The sequence below is a fragment of the Sesamum indicum genome, linkage group LG12 (assembly GCF_026168435.1).
Source record: "Sesamum indicum cultivar Baizhima isolate 11 linkage group LG12, ASM2616843v1, whole genome shotgun sequence".
NCBI lineage: Eukaryota > Viridiplantae > Streptophyta > Magnoliopsida > Lamiales > Pedaliaceae > Sesamum > Sesamum indicum.
In genome coordinates this window covers 16,442,960-16,456,792 of record NC_142668.1, presented here as the reverse complement: position 1 = coordinate 16,456,792, position 13,833 = coordinate 16,442,960, and the positions used below count along the sequence as shown (strand labels likewise).

The window sequence follows — 13,833 nt, the reverse complement described above, 5'->3', positions numbered from 1 at the left end:
AAAGAGACAATTAATCAGCGAGAGCACAGCCCATGAGGAAATACCCTCTGCCTCCACGAAGCTTATGACTTTTCCATGTTTTTCCCAATATTCCAGACAGGAGATCCACCAGAACAAACAACTAAGTCAGATAATATATTTTGATCTTGGTGCAAAGTTCACAAGTGTTTCGCCAACATTATAACATCTCAACTTGCATGTGGTAGCATAGAAGCTGACATCTAAATATAAACTGTATAAGTTTATTCTGTTAAATCAATCATCCAGACAAGTGACGCCTGCTTGGCTCCCGCTCTGGGTTGAGGTTTCCATTATCATGTAATTCTTCATCTTCACAAACATTCCTTTGGATATTTTGGTCTTCTCCAAAGTATTGTAATTCCCCATTGTTAAACAAACTGCACAAGCCATCTGAACCAGCACCCCCTTGGAAACCCCACATCCTTATAAAATTTATTATATCCTCCGCCTTATCCATACAATCCCCATTTTCCAAATATCTCAAGCAAGTGGTCAAGGAATTTTTCCAAGCCATAAATCTAGCAGGGCATGCTGAGATTGCCTTCTTTAACGCTTCCACAGCCTCAGGAACTTGATTCTTTTTGAGATATCCTCCGGCCAAATGACACCACGTTGTCACCAGTGGTTCACCACCTCTTGATATTCCCTTGGTTAATAGGGCTTCAGCCTTCTCCAAATGACCATCTCTACAATAAGCATCAATCAAGAAGTTGGGAATCCGGAAATCAAAGAACAATACACCTGATTCCCACTCCTGAAAGATCTTCTCCATTCCTTCAATGTCATCAAGCTTCTTAAGTGACCGCAGCATGCCAATGTAAACTTTATTAACAACCACACCTTCTCTCTTGAACAGATTCCAGATTCGGTACAATTCAGCCTTCTTTCCAGCTTCAGCACATAGTTTGAAGAGGAAAACGAACAAAATGCTCTTTTTCTTAACGTTAGTTAATTGCTCCTCCAACTTCTTCACTATTACCAAACCTTTATCAATTAAGCCCATTCTCAAGTAACCTTCTGCTGCAATAACATATGTTCGCCAATGCACAACAACCTGTGGATTGGATTCCATATTCTTCAAAATTTTATCCATTCCCAAAGCATCAGAAGCCATAGCACATGCATTTAGGCGGACAGAGTGTGTGAAGTGGTCATAAGGGATGTTGTTTCCTTCCATTTCAATCAATAGATCAGCCAGCTTTTCCCTGTTTCCTAATTGGTAATGTAGATTCATCATAAGGTTGTACCATATTGGTTTAGTGGCATACCCCAAATCTCTAGCTTTCTGCATAATGGATTCTGCTTTATCCACAGATTTAGCAATGGTAAAGCAGTTAAGCAGGGCAAGATAGACATGATGCGATTTTAAATTTTCTGGGATCTTATTGAAGTAATTCTCAACTTCTTCCAAGCCAAAAATTTTGAATATCAATTTCAATCTTAAAGCAACATCAAAAGGAGCTATGCACAAGTGTCTTTTATTAGTCATCCAGAGGGATACCTGCAAATGATACAGAAAAACTCAAAGAGTTGAGCTACACAATAATCTGAGATCATAACATTAAGGAGAAGCAGCCATTAGAGGTTAAGTAGGCAGACCATTATGACAATGATTTCTTATTTGTTAAATTAAAAAAAAAGCTAGAATATTTCCAAATTTCCAATCAACTAATCCTTAGGCAAACAGATTGTGATTTATGGCCTGTTGGAATTTCAAAAATTTGGATGAACTCAAATATTTAGTTAACCAACAAATAAAGTAACCCTAAATTGAAGTAAAATAAGCAGAAAAACTACTAATACTTCCACCACCAAAAAATAAAAATGGTGTTAACAATGATAACTAATTAGAGAAATGAGCTAAAACCTGGGGGGGGGGGGTTGAGTAGAATGAGGTAAATAAATGCAAGCAATTCGGTAAACAAGAATGCAGAAGAGAAAAAGTAACCTCAAGGGCGTGATTGAATCTTCTATAAGCTGTCAATTCTTTGATAATTCCATAAAGCTCGTCTCTGCATGCAGTATTTCCTTCTCCAATCCACCGGTCAAGAGCGGGCACCACCGAAACACTGGGGTCACCCATGGGTGAGATTCTACGATACAGAGAGGCAGAAACGGACCCATTTTTTGAGAATCGGGTTCGAGGAGGTGCAGTAGCGAAGAGCTGGCTTTGAATCATTCGACAGAAGGAATATGCGCGCGAACTGAGTGAGGAAGAAATAGAGAAGAGCTTCATCAAACGAGACGATGGGCCGCGCTGGCGCTGGCAGTGGCACTGGGGGAGAAAGTGTTTTCAGAAGGGATCCACTACCAGCACAAGGACTTCACATGGAGGTTGAGGCGTACTGATTGGGACATTAGTAGAAATTTCTGAAAATTGGAGAGTTGTTGGTTCCCAGGTGCCTTTATTGGATTGTGGAAGTGGAGGATGAGGGCCATGAATGAAGCCCATTCTAAGAGCTGAGATTGAAGCCCATTGAGTTGGATCCATAACAATATGCAGCCCATTAATAGAAGGAAGCTGCTGCTGCCGTGCTGTAATGAAAAGCAACCAGAGAGGTAGAATGCGCAGCAATAATAATGGAAAAGGCAGAATCCCGGAATGATCATGCACGTGGTGTACTGTCGGCGGTTCTCCAACTGATCGGACCCAGAACCGCCTGTTCAGTCAAATAAAGTATGCTATCCTACCAACTCCTACTCTGCGACTGCTTCCTAATAATAATAATAATAAAATTGCTGTATGTTTATATATATATATATATATATATATATTGTTACAAATATAGAGTAGGGGCAAGTCCAAATAGATTTTAGATGATGTTGAGGAGGAAAAACATCAAACACAAAAACATGAATAATGTTGATCTCATTTCATTAAAATTGAAATCAATAATGTAAGATAGAATATTATATTGTACATGTGAGGAAAGTAGTGGTAATGAGTGTAGTGTATCCAAATCACGAAATCTTACTTCAATACTAATGTATACTGAGGATGATACATTACATGCACAAATATGGGAAATTGAATGTTTTGTGGAAATTGAATGATGGAGTCACTTTCCCAGATTCTTCTTCCAGTTCGTGTTTTCTTCTTTCCATTTCCACCTGCTGCTCTTTTGGAGTCCCCCCCCCCCCCCCCACTAATGCACACATTTTTTTATTTTCCTCTTCTTTTTCCTTGAGAATAGACAAATCCAAGGGCCTTGATTCTTTGACTCATCATCAGCATCACAAACTAATTTAATTATTGAGAAATACGGGAATTTCGTGCCAATTTGTATTTAATTTGAAGGGCTGATATGATATCATAATTACTTTCTTAATTTAATTAACTAATTAAAGATAATTTAAAAATATCATATAATTTGGTTGGGAGGGAAAATATACACATATATATATATTCTGGAACATGTATGTAATAATTAATTAGTCCAAGAGAAGACAAAAAAGTCGGAAGTAGCCTCCAGAGTCCAACACCCCCACCCCCTTATTAAAGAAAAGTGAAACGAAGAAAAACACCACTATATACAACTTTCCTAGAAAGATAAACACAACAGCTTTATTAATTGTTTAAATAGAGAAATATTTAGAGGGCGGGGTGCAGGCAGATGGTGAGTATTTACTGCTGCTACATAGATAGATAGATGAGCAGTAGGTAGTTGATTGAATTTCCATGAGCTGCAGGAAATCAAAGTGCCCCGCTCCATTTCTGTCCAAGACGTATGATCTCTTGGAAGAAGAGCGTGAGGCTGAGCGTGTCGGCGGTGGTAAGAAGAAGATAGTGTCCTGGAATTTGGAGGGGAATGGGTTTGTTGTGTGGTGTCCGGCAGACTTCTCAGACCTCATGCTCCCTAGATACTTTAAGCACAACAATTTCTCCAGCTTCATTCGGCAGCTCAATACCTATGTAAGTACCTACAATCTACATCCATCTACCTACCTTCTCTTCTCATCATCATGCAGTAGCTCGTCCTTGTTAATTTTGTGGAAGCTTTCATGTGATGATTCAAGGGTAATTAATTAATTACCGGTGATGAATAAACTCTCATGCATCTCATCAGATATTGTCATAATGATCTGTTCCTCTACTGTTGAGAGTCAAAATAGTCCTGCTACGCCCTTTGAACGTATTCCAGGAAAAAAACACAATAACAAGGATAGTGGACCCACTTATAACTATCCTCATCCCTCTTTTCTCATACTTTGTATATTTTTATACAACACAAAAGAACCCGGACTGGTCTTGCATGCATGGAACAATAGCATGTTATTATATTGTGTGTGTATATGTATAGGGTTTCAAGAAAACGGCTTCGAAACGATGGGAATTCCAGCACGAAAAATTCAGGAGAGGGTGCAGGCATCTGCTGGCGGAGATGAGGCGCAAGAAGTGCCAGCCCAGTGCCTTCCCATCCTATCTCAAACCTTCCGCTCATCATCCACCTACACAGGATAATAAATCCATTGCTGCTACTGCTACTGCTAGTGAAGTACTATTTATGGAGCTGATGGAGGAGAACAAGAAGCTAAGAAGGGAAAGACTCGAATTGGAATTGCAGATTGCTCATTTCAAGACTATGGAAATGAAGTTGCTGGAATGTCTTTCCCACCCCACCCCCACCCATCACTACCCACCTTCAATCCCCATAAACTATCTCAATTAATTAATTATCAGCCCCCTTCCTTTATTATATATAATTATATCTTGCCTATCTATCATCAAATAACCCAATAATGTTTAACAAGTTCCTTGCAAATACATACTTAATTCCACCTCTTTTTTCCCTTTTGATCAAATTCATGCTATATTCAATATTTCTGCACAGAATATCTAGGCCATGTTTATATCTTAGGTCCGGCACAGTTCACAATTATTTGTTTACTTTCCCAGTGTTCAACTCAAGATCAATTGCAACTTAAGGGCCGATACTGGTCCCAAAATCTTGACATACTATAATCTAGCTCATCCCACATCGATCTATCACCATTTCATCCTAGCTATATTACGATATGTAAACATAATCTTAGATGATTGACACATTATTTGGAAAAAGTTTGTATGTTGCATACTAAGCATAACATCTACAAAACCTGCAAGGAGAATGCATTGTAAGATCAATTATTTTGTGAATATTGAATAAGCATGGTGAGGAGGACGTGGGTGCACTTTGTTTTTCTTTTATTTTGACTTTCAAGATTGATTTATAAAATGTTGCTGCAATTCGTGGATGTTGTTTGTCCTTATATTTTCTTTTCCTGATTGTGGAATTTGGAGAACAATGTTTCTGTTTGATTTGGTCCAGGCCCGCTTATAAATGCATTCAATTAATTAAGAGACAGGAAGAAAAAGTTGGTATTTTCATGTTCCTATTAGGACCAGAGAGACATATACATACATAATGATAAATAAATTAAAATAATTCATCTCAATAATTAGGACGCTTATATACCTCAATTCAATCAATATTCATATAATTAATAATAATAGATAAATTTTAATAATTTACGTAAAATGAGATAAATACTCATATTTCTAATATTACATTCGTATAATTGTTCTAAGGTAGCCATCGCATTTCCCAAAAACTTGAACAGCCACTGTTGTCATCGCCAAATTATGGCAGCCTATCATCCACTTTTATGACTGAAAATGAGATATTCCATTCTAATTTCGCTTCTGTAATCGATTTTCATTGCAAAATCCGATCAAAAATTACATGTCAACAACAAAAACAGCATTGTAACAAATGTTGAGTTTTTCTTTCCCAAACTTTGAAACAGAAGTAAAATTGATATAACCTCTTTAATTAGTAAAATTGATCATATGATATGTACGTACAGCATAAATAATTATTATCTGGTAATATACATATATATATATAATATAATATAAATCATGCCATATTTTTTTGTACATTAATGATTTATTTACAACTTATTTTTGTACGTTTAGCGTTTCATTTGTGTCTTAATAGTATGATTGAAAGAAGAAGGACTAATCTGTCTCATCAGAAAAATTTTGGGCTGTAAAATGAAATGTTACAATTATCTGTTTAATCCTTTCAGATTCTCTTCATTACCATTTCACCCCGTCCCCTCCCCTAAAAGTCATAAACCCTCCCAAAACCTATTCAACTCGACTCTGCTGCTCTGCACTCTCCCCAAATTCCTCTTTGCTTATGTGAACGAGCAAGGTTCAGCTCCGGTTCCAATCTGAAATGCGATCCACTCAGCACGCATTCAAAGCCCTAATTCGAAATTACATAATCAGCAGCCGATGGTACTGCACGAATGGCACGCAAAAGAAGAAGGCGTCACTGTACGACAAAATCAGCCCCTTGGGAAATCCTAAAATCGACGTGACTCCGGAGCTCCAAAAATGGGTTGACACGGGCTATAAAGTTCGATTCGCGGAGCTCCAGCGCATTATTGTTGATCTCCGAAAGCGTAAACGTTTCTCTCAAGCCCTGCAGGTATGATATAAGCGATCATATTTAGTTTTTGGGATGTACTGCTGACTTGGTTAATTGTGCGAATTTTGTGTTGAAACCGCTGCTAGATTTAATTATTTTTAGAGTTAGATTCTGAGTGATGCGTTTATGTTGTACCTTGCTATGCATCTGTCGCCACCTTGCTCTCCCAGAAAATGGTTATGAGTCATGACCTTAGAGGTTCTTGCAATGATTGTGCGAATGCCAAGAGTTTGAACACACATATTTTGTGTAGTAATTTCATTTCTTGGGGGACGCAAGAATATATATTCGTTGTTTTACGACTCAAATGTATGAATTTCGTCTATTATACATAGATCATGCTGAAGAGTTGCTTGTGCATCAAATCTGTTTGCAGTCTTCTGTGAATTTGGCTTAAGCGGCAATACACAAGTAGGTTTTGTGCAGGACTTGCATGTAGTAGTCCTACAAGTTAACGACAAGAGTAATATGGCTCGCAAAATAAACCCACATATAAAGGTTAGAAAGGTTGCTCGGTTGCTGATATCCTATCTATGTCATACAGGTTTCTGAGTGGATGGGAACTACAGGTACCTACATATTCACCCCAGTTCAGCATGCTGTGCAGTTGGATTTGATTGGCAAGGTTCATGGATATTTGCAAGCAGAAAGATACTTTAACAGCTTGAGTGAGCCTGATAAGACTTGTAAAACATATGGTGCTCTCCTACATTGTTATGTCAGACAGCACCAAACTGAGCGGGCATTGACACATCTTAAGAACATGAGAGAGAAAGGTATTGCTTTGTCTTCTGTGACTTACAATGACATTATGTGCATGTACTCCAGTATCGGACAGAATGACAAGGTCCCGGAAGTCTTTAACCAGATGAAAGAAAATAATGTTCAGCCAGATAATTTGAGCTATCGCATCTGCATTAATTCGTTGGGAGTCAGATCTGACATCGAGGGATTGGAAAAGATTCTGACTGAAATGGAAACCGATGCCCATATTGTTATGGACTGGAACACATACACAGTCGTGGCAAAATTTTATATTAAGGCTGGCCTCAAATCTAAGGCGAACATTGTACTTAAAAAGGCTGAGGGAAGACTAGATAATAAAGATGGACTAGGATATAACCATCTTATCTCGCTCCATGCACAACTGGGAAACAGAGATGATGTTTTTAGATTATGGTGTCTTGAACAGAAATCCAGTAAGAAATGCCTTAACCGGGATTACAAAAATATGGTGGAGTCTTTGGTGAGGCTTGATGCGCTTGAAGTAGCAGAGAAAGTGCTTAAGGACTGGGAGTCATCTGGCAACTGTTATGACTTCCGGGTGCCAAGTGTGCTCATTGTTGGACATATGGAGAAGGGTTTCTGTAAAAAAGCTGAAGCATTACTTGAGCACTTGATGGAAATGGGCAAGGCAACAACACCAAATATTTGGGCCAGGTTGGCAACAGGATACTTTGAGAAGGGTGAGATGGGAAACGCCTTCGAGTCCCTAAAGGTAGCCCTTTCTTTACATGATTCGAGCAAAGAGATCAAGCTTGACGATAAGGTAATTGCAGAGTTATTAAGGGTGGTCTGTAAAAAAGGCAGCCGTGAAGATTGTGAAAAAGTTTTTAGTATTTTGAGACCAGTCGTACCATTGCAGAGACGGACGGACTACTCATTGCTGAAAGACTATGTTGCCAGTGGTAGGGAAATGGACAGACTAGGCCCGTCAATGGAGACATCCATTTCATCAGCTTGATTTTTGGTTGCAAGGAGGAAGATGTATGTACATCAGACGTGTTCAGGATAAAGGAGCCAAGATTAGCTGGCTGATGTGATCTCTCTCAAGCATGAATATGGATCTTAATAACAAAATTCTTGTTGCTAAGGGACTCATATCAAGATATACCAGGACATTAACCAAAGTAGCAATGGAAATTTTCGGTGAGTATATGTACAGTCCTTCGGGATTCATCTGATAGTTGCATATTTGCTCTGTGTTCCAATCACATGCAGTAGTAAATCCATATCCTTGTCATCTTTGCTAAGTTGTCCCATTGCTACCGTTCATCTTAAGGTTTGCTCCCTTCCAACTCCAAGTGGCCTGGACCTGTCGACGGTTGTCTTCCGTTTGCCGAGCACAGGCTCTCAAAGAGCGGCAAATTTTTCCTGTCTACTGATTAAATTTGATTAATTTATTTCACCAATAATTAGAAAAGAAAATTTGTGTTTTTTTTTTAATATCACTGCTCTCTAGTTTCGTTGCAGCTGAGACAATAGCAACATGCCCACCACCTACGTATACAATCAACTCAACGGGGGAAATGGGCGAGGTGGGTCCGATTTGGATCGGATTTAAAATGGGTCTAAATGAATAGATTTAAAATGACTTGGTTGTAAATGGTTGGGTTCGATTAGTATAAACTATTTTATTAATTTGAATATATAGATTCTAAAATTTCATACAATGGAAAGAGAAAAGAATAATAATTGAACTATTGAGAAGGTAATTATTACTTGTAATGCAATATGATTAAATTTGTATCACATGTCATTTTTGTTTAATGATCATGTACATTAAAATTTATTTGTTAATCATAAAATAAAAAAATTCCACTAAGTATCTAATAAAATACTATATTTTATCAAAATAATTTATAATATTTTGAATACTTATCTTTAATGAACAAGCCGTGCAACTAAATTTTCTATATTTGTTAGAGAGACATTTTTCATTTGTGTATGGGAGTCTGGAGATAGTGTATGTGAAAGAGATATGTGAGAGTGTGTGCATATAAAGAAAGAGGACTTGTAAAAGGAGTTATTTTGGAAAAAATTATTTAAATAATGCAAAATAAACAAAATTAAAATTGGTGTTTAAAAAATTTATGAAGTTAGGCAGAACTGCATTTTATTATTCTTTTAGTGCAAGAGGTTGATCTATTTGAAATAACAGTTCTAAATACTTATTATTCTTCTTAAGTTTTTGAAGTAGAAAATATATATATATATCTATACCATATATAAAAAAAAATTATTTTTAATTATAAATAGCAGCTACTTATACAATGATACCAATATTTTAAATCCATACCATACCAAAAAAAAAAAATCTATTTTTTACCCACAAGTAGCAGCGCTAGACCAATTCTTAATTATATACTATACAAAAAAAATTCTATTTTTACCATATAAGTAGCCGCCATTTGTAAGTGAAAATGAGTTTTTTTTTATATATAACATATATATATATATATATTCTACTTTAAAAACATAAAAAATAATTAATATTCAAAATTGCTATTTCATAACAATAAAAAATAGCAAAGCTGCAGTTTCATAAATTTAAACGCAAATCGCAATTCTGCCTAATTTCATAAACTTTTTTGAACAACACCAGTTTTATATATTTTTTTACTTTGTATTATTTAAATAATTTATCCATTATTGCCTGTGTATGTGTGAAGAAAGAAGATTGTACGCACGAGAGATGTAAAAATGTATATGCATATGAGGAAAGAGGTGGGTTGTTTTAATTTTTTTGTTATTAATTATGGATTAACCCATTAAAACTCATTAAACTAACATCTAATCCATTATCAGTCCATATCTAACCCATACAAAATATATTTCGCCTTGTTTTAGAATATAATAAATCCAATCCAACCTAAATTTAGTTAAGTTAGGTTGAACTCATGGATATTAACCCATTTTGCACCTCTACAATCAACCATGAGATCACAATAGGACTTATATTGCTCCTAAAGTAAGGTCGTAGGAGCCTTCAGCAGGTTAACAATTTATATCAAGCAACCCCACAAGGTCCAGGATATATCACATGAGAAGTTAATACCATAAGGAACAAACAGCAGTTATAGCTTCACAAAATTCTGCTAACACTTTCATGCACTCGGTAAATTAAAAATGTTCCTATTCCTTAACATCATGAAAACCAAAAGGACACCAAGAGGGACTACATGCATGGTTCATGCGGCAAATATTTTTGCTCGCTATTTAGTTCATTTACTCAGACAAGGTAACCTTCAATTCCCCATTGTTATGCAGTTCCAGCACAATATCACAGCCTCCAATCAACTCTCCTTTATAATATAACTGAGGAAAAGTTGGCCAATTCGAGAATGTCTTCAATCCTTGCCTCACCTCCTCATCTGTCAGAATATCAAAAGAACCAAATTCCAGACCATCCTTCTTCAGGGCATTTACTACCTTTGAGCTGAAACCACATCTTGGAGCATCTGGTGTACCTTTCATAAAAAGCATTATCGCTGAAGAATTTATCAACCGCTTCAAGCGATCCTTAAGAGTCTCACCAAAAGAGATCCCTTTCTCCACTAACAACTTATTAAGCTCTCCACTCTTTTGCATCTCCAATACTATATCTGATCCACCAATAAGCTCCCCCTCTATATATAGCTGAGGATAACTTGACCAATTTGAATACACTTTTAGACCTTGACGAACTTCATCATCTGTAAGAATGTCGAAACTCTCAAATGTAACTTTCTCCTGTCTTAGGATATCAACAACCTTGCGGCTGAAACCACAACGCGGTTCATCAGGTCTCCCCTTCATGAACAACATGACTGGGCTTGAATTAATTAGGTTCCGAAGGCGATCATTAAGAGCTGTACTCAAGCCCGATGCATCAACAATGCCACCCTTCCCACCATCAGGTTCAATGAGTTTCCCCTCATTTGGATCAAATACATTGATTCCATGATCTCTAAAGATCTCCCGAAGTTCTCCACTTTCATGCATAGCTATCGCAATGTCACAACCACCAAGCAGTTCTCCCTTACAGTAAAGCTGAGGAAATGTTGGCCAGTTAGCAAACTTCTTCAATCCCTCACGTACTTCATTATCTGTTAAGATATCAAAGCTTCCAAATTTGACCTTTTCTTTCTTCAAGATATCAACTACTTTTTGACTAAAACCACACTTCGGGGACTCAGGGTTGCCTTTCATGAAGAGCATGATCGGATGAGAATTAACAAGCTGCTGAAGTCTCTTCTTCAGCTCATCACCTATACCAGAAGGCAATTGAATAGGACTTGGTGATGCACCATTCTCTTTGGCAAGCTCCTTCACTGTTTCAAGGACGGTGGGCCCAGCAGCCATCCCAAGGCTAGCCGGAGCTGCAGGCTCCTTCGTACCGATTGATCCTGCAACTTTAGCAACCTTGTTGGCCAAACTGGAGGGATCAGCTCCTTCCAGTGTATCAACTGCTTTGCCATCCTAATCAAACCAAAATCACATCTATGGTTAGTGTGCTGACAGAGAGGAAAAGCAATAATAATGCCCCTACAATGCATTGGCTGGGAAGTACAGTCTGGCGGAAAAAACAGGTGCCATTTGGAAAGTGGGAAAGGTCCCAAATGTTGAGGAGGATCTGATTGTTTATTGGATGTCAACAAAGTTTGAATTCGTTAACCAGTACACAACATGAAAGCCATCAACTAACCAAAAAACTGAAAATGCTCTTCTCAATCCTCAAAGCACATCACGATTGGTTGAATCTGTTAAAAGGTTTCCAAGAATTTCTTGAAATAGTTGCTAATATTTATGCTAAAACAGGCATCAGCCACCACACTTTCAGAAAGGGAAAGGCCCTCTGCATGCAATAAAGTGAATTCCTTGTAGGGAGAGAACTGAAACTAATGATATCCTCTATCATCATACCTTAAAGAGCACAAAGAAAGGCACAGCAGAAACCGAGTACGCCTCAGAAATTTCAGGTTGTTCTTCAGCCTCTACCTATTATCAACAAGAAATTATGTCAGCAAGGCAGCACATGCTTGTACAACTTTCCAACAGCATTATGTTCCCTATTTGTCTTATAACTGATGTCACAAATTCAGTTCAGGTGCATTAAATCGATTCACAAGAGCAAGAACATCAACATGCAAAAGCAAAATATCCATGCGGAGACAGAAAGAAAATGAAATCAGGCAAGGGTCAAAACTGGAGCCCCCATTTACAAATTAATATGCAAAAGCAATCTCTATGACAAGGCTTATGCGTAAAGAAGATATCAAACTTGTTTTTCATATATACATACCCACTAACTTCCATAACAAATTTTTTCTCATCTTCCCATCTTCCAAAAAGGAAGAGGATTGAGATAGCAAATCCCCAGTTCTTAAGCCTGGGTTAGTAACCGAGGCATTGTAAAATATTTTTCCAATTGCTTCCTTTCAGGGGGTCAATTTTCAGACTCTTACAACCAATCAAACTTAATTCTGTAGAAATAGGGTAAGATGAAACTGATCTTATCAGCGCGGAGGACACACACAACTCTGCACCTTTAAATCCCTTAAATTGGTGCAACTCCTTATTTTTCAAGCATTCAAATAAAACTGTACACTCTCATCTTGGCTCAGAAATAGACTTAAGTTACCTTTTATTCAGAAGTTACCACAACAAACTGGGATTTGAAGCTTCAATACTTAATCGAATAATATATTTAAACTGATAATATATCAACATCACCCCTGTTGGTCACAAAAGTTAAATACTGCTTTCAAAATTTCCACGGATCGTAATTTCTCTATTCTAGAAGTTGAAAGTGTTAATGATCAACTGCAATCCACTCGGGCAATCATTTCTTAAAAAAAACCTTAAAAAAACACAGGAATAATAAGAGCATTCCCAATCATAAATCTATAGTTCTATATGCCAATACCCTTAATCAAACAAACACATAAACTCAATTTCACAATCACTCAAAACCAAGCGAGAGGGGATTACAATAGATATGACGAGAAGAAAAGAACATATATACCCTCAAGAAGCGGGCGAGAGGGAAATCGATGGAGAGGTGGGAGAACACTTGATCCATGTGCTTGGATGCCTCGCACCACGATGCCCAGAAGTGTAAAACTACCGGAGCACCCTGGGCGACAGTAGACTCAAGTTCCGCCTTCGATTTCACATCCTTCAAGGCTCCTCCGCCGGCGGCCGCCATATTGTCTGTGCACGAACTTCACCGGAGTAAAGGGCTACGCGACTGGTGAGAGCGAATCTATACTGTGGCCCTGGGTTTTATAAGAATATATAAAAAGGACTGATCCTCTTTACTGCTTTTCTGTAATCGCGTGTTTAAAATAAAAGGCGGTGGTTCTGGGAGAACTGCGACTTTTGTCCTTTCCAGAATGACGACTTAGAGTTGCGTGTGGATCGAACCGATATGATAATATCATAGCAATTGAATCAAAGGCTAACACCCAATGACCAAAAAATTAGACAAACTCATTTTTGAACTATCAAAATTTTCATTTGAATTCGCTACCATTTTTTCTTCACCTCATTCAAATTGGGTCTCATTATG

At 37.6% G+C, this 13,833-nt stretch overlaps 4 protein-coding genes across 4 annotated transcripts; 2 read left to right on the top strand and 2 right to left on the bottom strand.

Moving 5' to 3' along the window:
- Positions 1-104: 104 nt before the first annotated feature.
- LOC105175534 (pentatricopeptide repeat-containing protein At2g20710, mitochondrial) lies at positions 105-2,472 on the bottom strand. The gene is made up of 2 exons (XM_011097998.3): positions 1,970-2,472; positions 105-1,522 (listed from the first exon to the last, which is right to left on the bottom strand). The coding sequence occupies exons 1-2, from the start codon at positions 2,255-2,257 to the stop codon at positions 260-262; spliced, it is 1,551 nt and encodes a 516-aa protein (XP_011096300.1). The 5' UTR covers positions 2,258-2,472; the 3' UTR covers positions 105-259.
- A 1,084-nt stretch (positions 2,473-3,556) lies between these two features.
- LOC105175533 (heat stress transcription factor A-2c) lies at positions 3,557-4,824 on the top strand. The gene is made up of 2 exons (XM_011097997.3): positions 3,557-3,934; positions 4,323-4,824. Exons 1-2 carry the CDS (start codon positions 3,701-3,703, stop codon positions 4,689-4,691), a joined length of 603 nt encoding a protein of 200 aa, XP_011096299.1. The 5' UTR covers positions 3,557-3,700; the 3' UTR covers positions 4,692-4,824.
- Positions 4,825-6,110: 1,286 nt separating this feature from the next.
- On the top strand, positions 6,111-8,708 carry LOC105175532 (Tetratricopeptide repeat (TPR)-like superfamily protein). Its single transcript, XM_011097996.3, has 2 exons — positions 6,111-6,500; positions 7,045-8,708. The coding sequence occupies exons 1-2, from the start codon at positions 6,246-6,248 to the stop codon at positions 8,242-8,244; spliced, it is 1,455 nt and encodes a 484-aa protein (XP_011096298.1). The 5' UTR covers positions 6,111-6,245; the 3' UTR covers positions 8,245-8,708.
- Positions 8,709-10,317: 1,609 nt separating this feature from the next.
- On the bottom strand, positions 10,318-13,583 carry GRXS17 (thioredoxin family protein). The gene is made up of 3 exons (XM_011097995.3): positions 13,288-13,583; positions 12,186-12,260; positions 10,318-11,741 (listed from the first exon to the last, which is right to left on the bottom strand). The coding sequence occupies exons 1-3, from the start codon at positions 13,468-13,470 to the stop codon at positions 10,509-10,511; spliced, it is 1,491 nt and encodes a 496-aa protein (XP_011096297.1). The 5' UTR covers positions 13,471-13,583; the 3' UTR covers positions 10,318-10,508.
- Positions 13,584-13,833: the final 250 nt, after the last annotated feature.

Excerpts from the sequence above, each read along its gene's own strand:
- LOC105175534 (XM_011097998.3), bottom strand. The coding sequence starts at position 2,257 with ATGAAGCTCTTCTCTATTTCTTCCTCACTCAGTTCGCGCGCATATTCC. Across the intron at positions 1,523-1,969 it reads GATTCAATCACGCCCTTGAG|GTATCCCTCTGGATGACTAA; the intron begins GTTACTTTTTCT and ends TATCATTTGCAG.
- LOC105175533 (XM_011097997.3), top strand. The coding sequence starts at position 3,701 with ATGAGCTGCAGGAAATCAAAGTGCCCCGCTCCATTTCTGTCCAAGACG. Across the intron at positions 3,935-4,322 it reads TTCGGCAGCTCAATACCTAT|GGTTTCAAGAAAACGGCTTC; the intron begins GTAAGTACCTAC and ends GTATATGTATAG.
- LOC105175532 (XM_011097996.3), top strand. The coding sequence starts at position 6,246 with ATGCGATCCACTCAGCACGCATTCAAAGCCCTAATTCGAAATTACATA. Across the intron at positions 6,501-7,044 it reads GTTTCTCTCAAGCCCTGCAG|GTTTCTGAGTGGATGGGAAC; the intron begins GTATGATATAAG and ends TATGTCATACAG.
- GRXS17 (XM_011097995.3), bottom strand. The coding sequence starts at position 13,470 with ATGGCGGCCGCCGGCGGAGGAGCCTTGAAGGATGTGAAATCGAAGGCG. Across the intron at positions 12,261-13,287 it reads CTCTCGCCCGCTTCTTGAGG|GTAGAGGCTGAAGAACAACC; the intron begins GTATATATGTTC and ends TGTTGATAATAG. Across the intron at positions 11,742-12,185 it reads CTTTCTTTGTGCTCTTTAAG|GATGGCAAAGCAGTTGATAC; the intron begins GTATGATGATAG and ends TGGTTTGATTAG.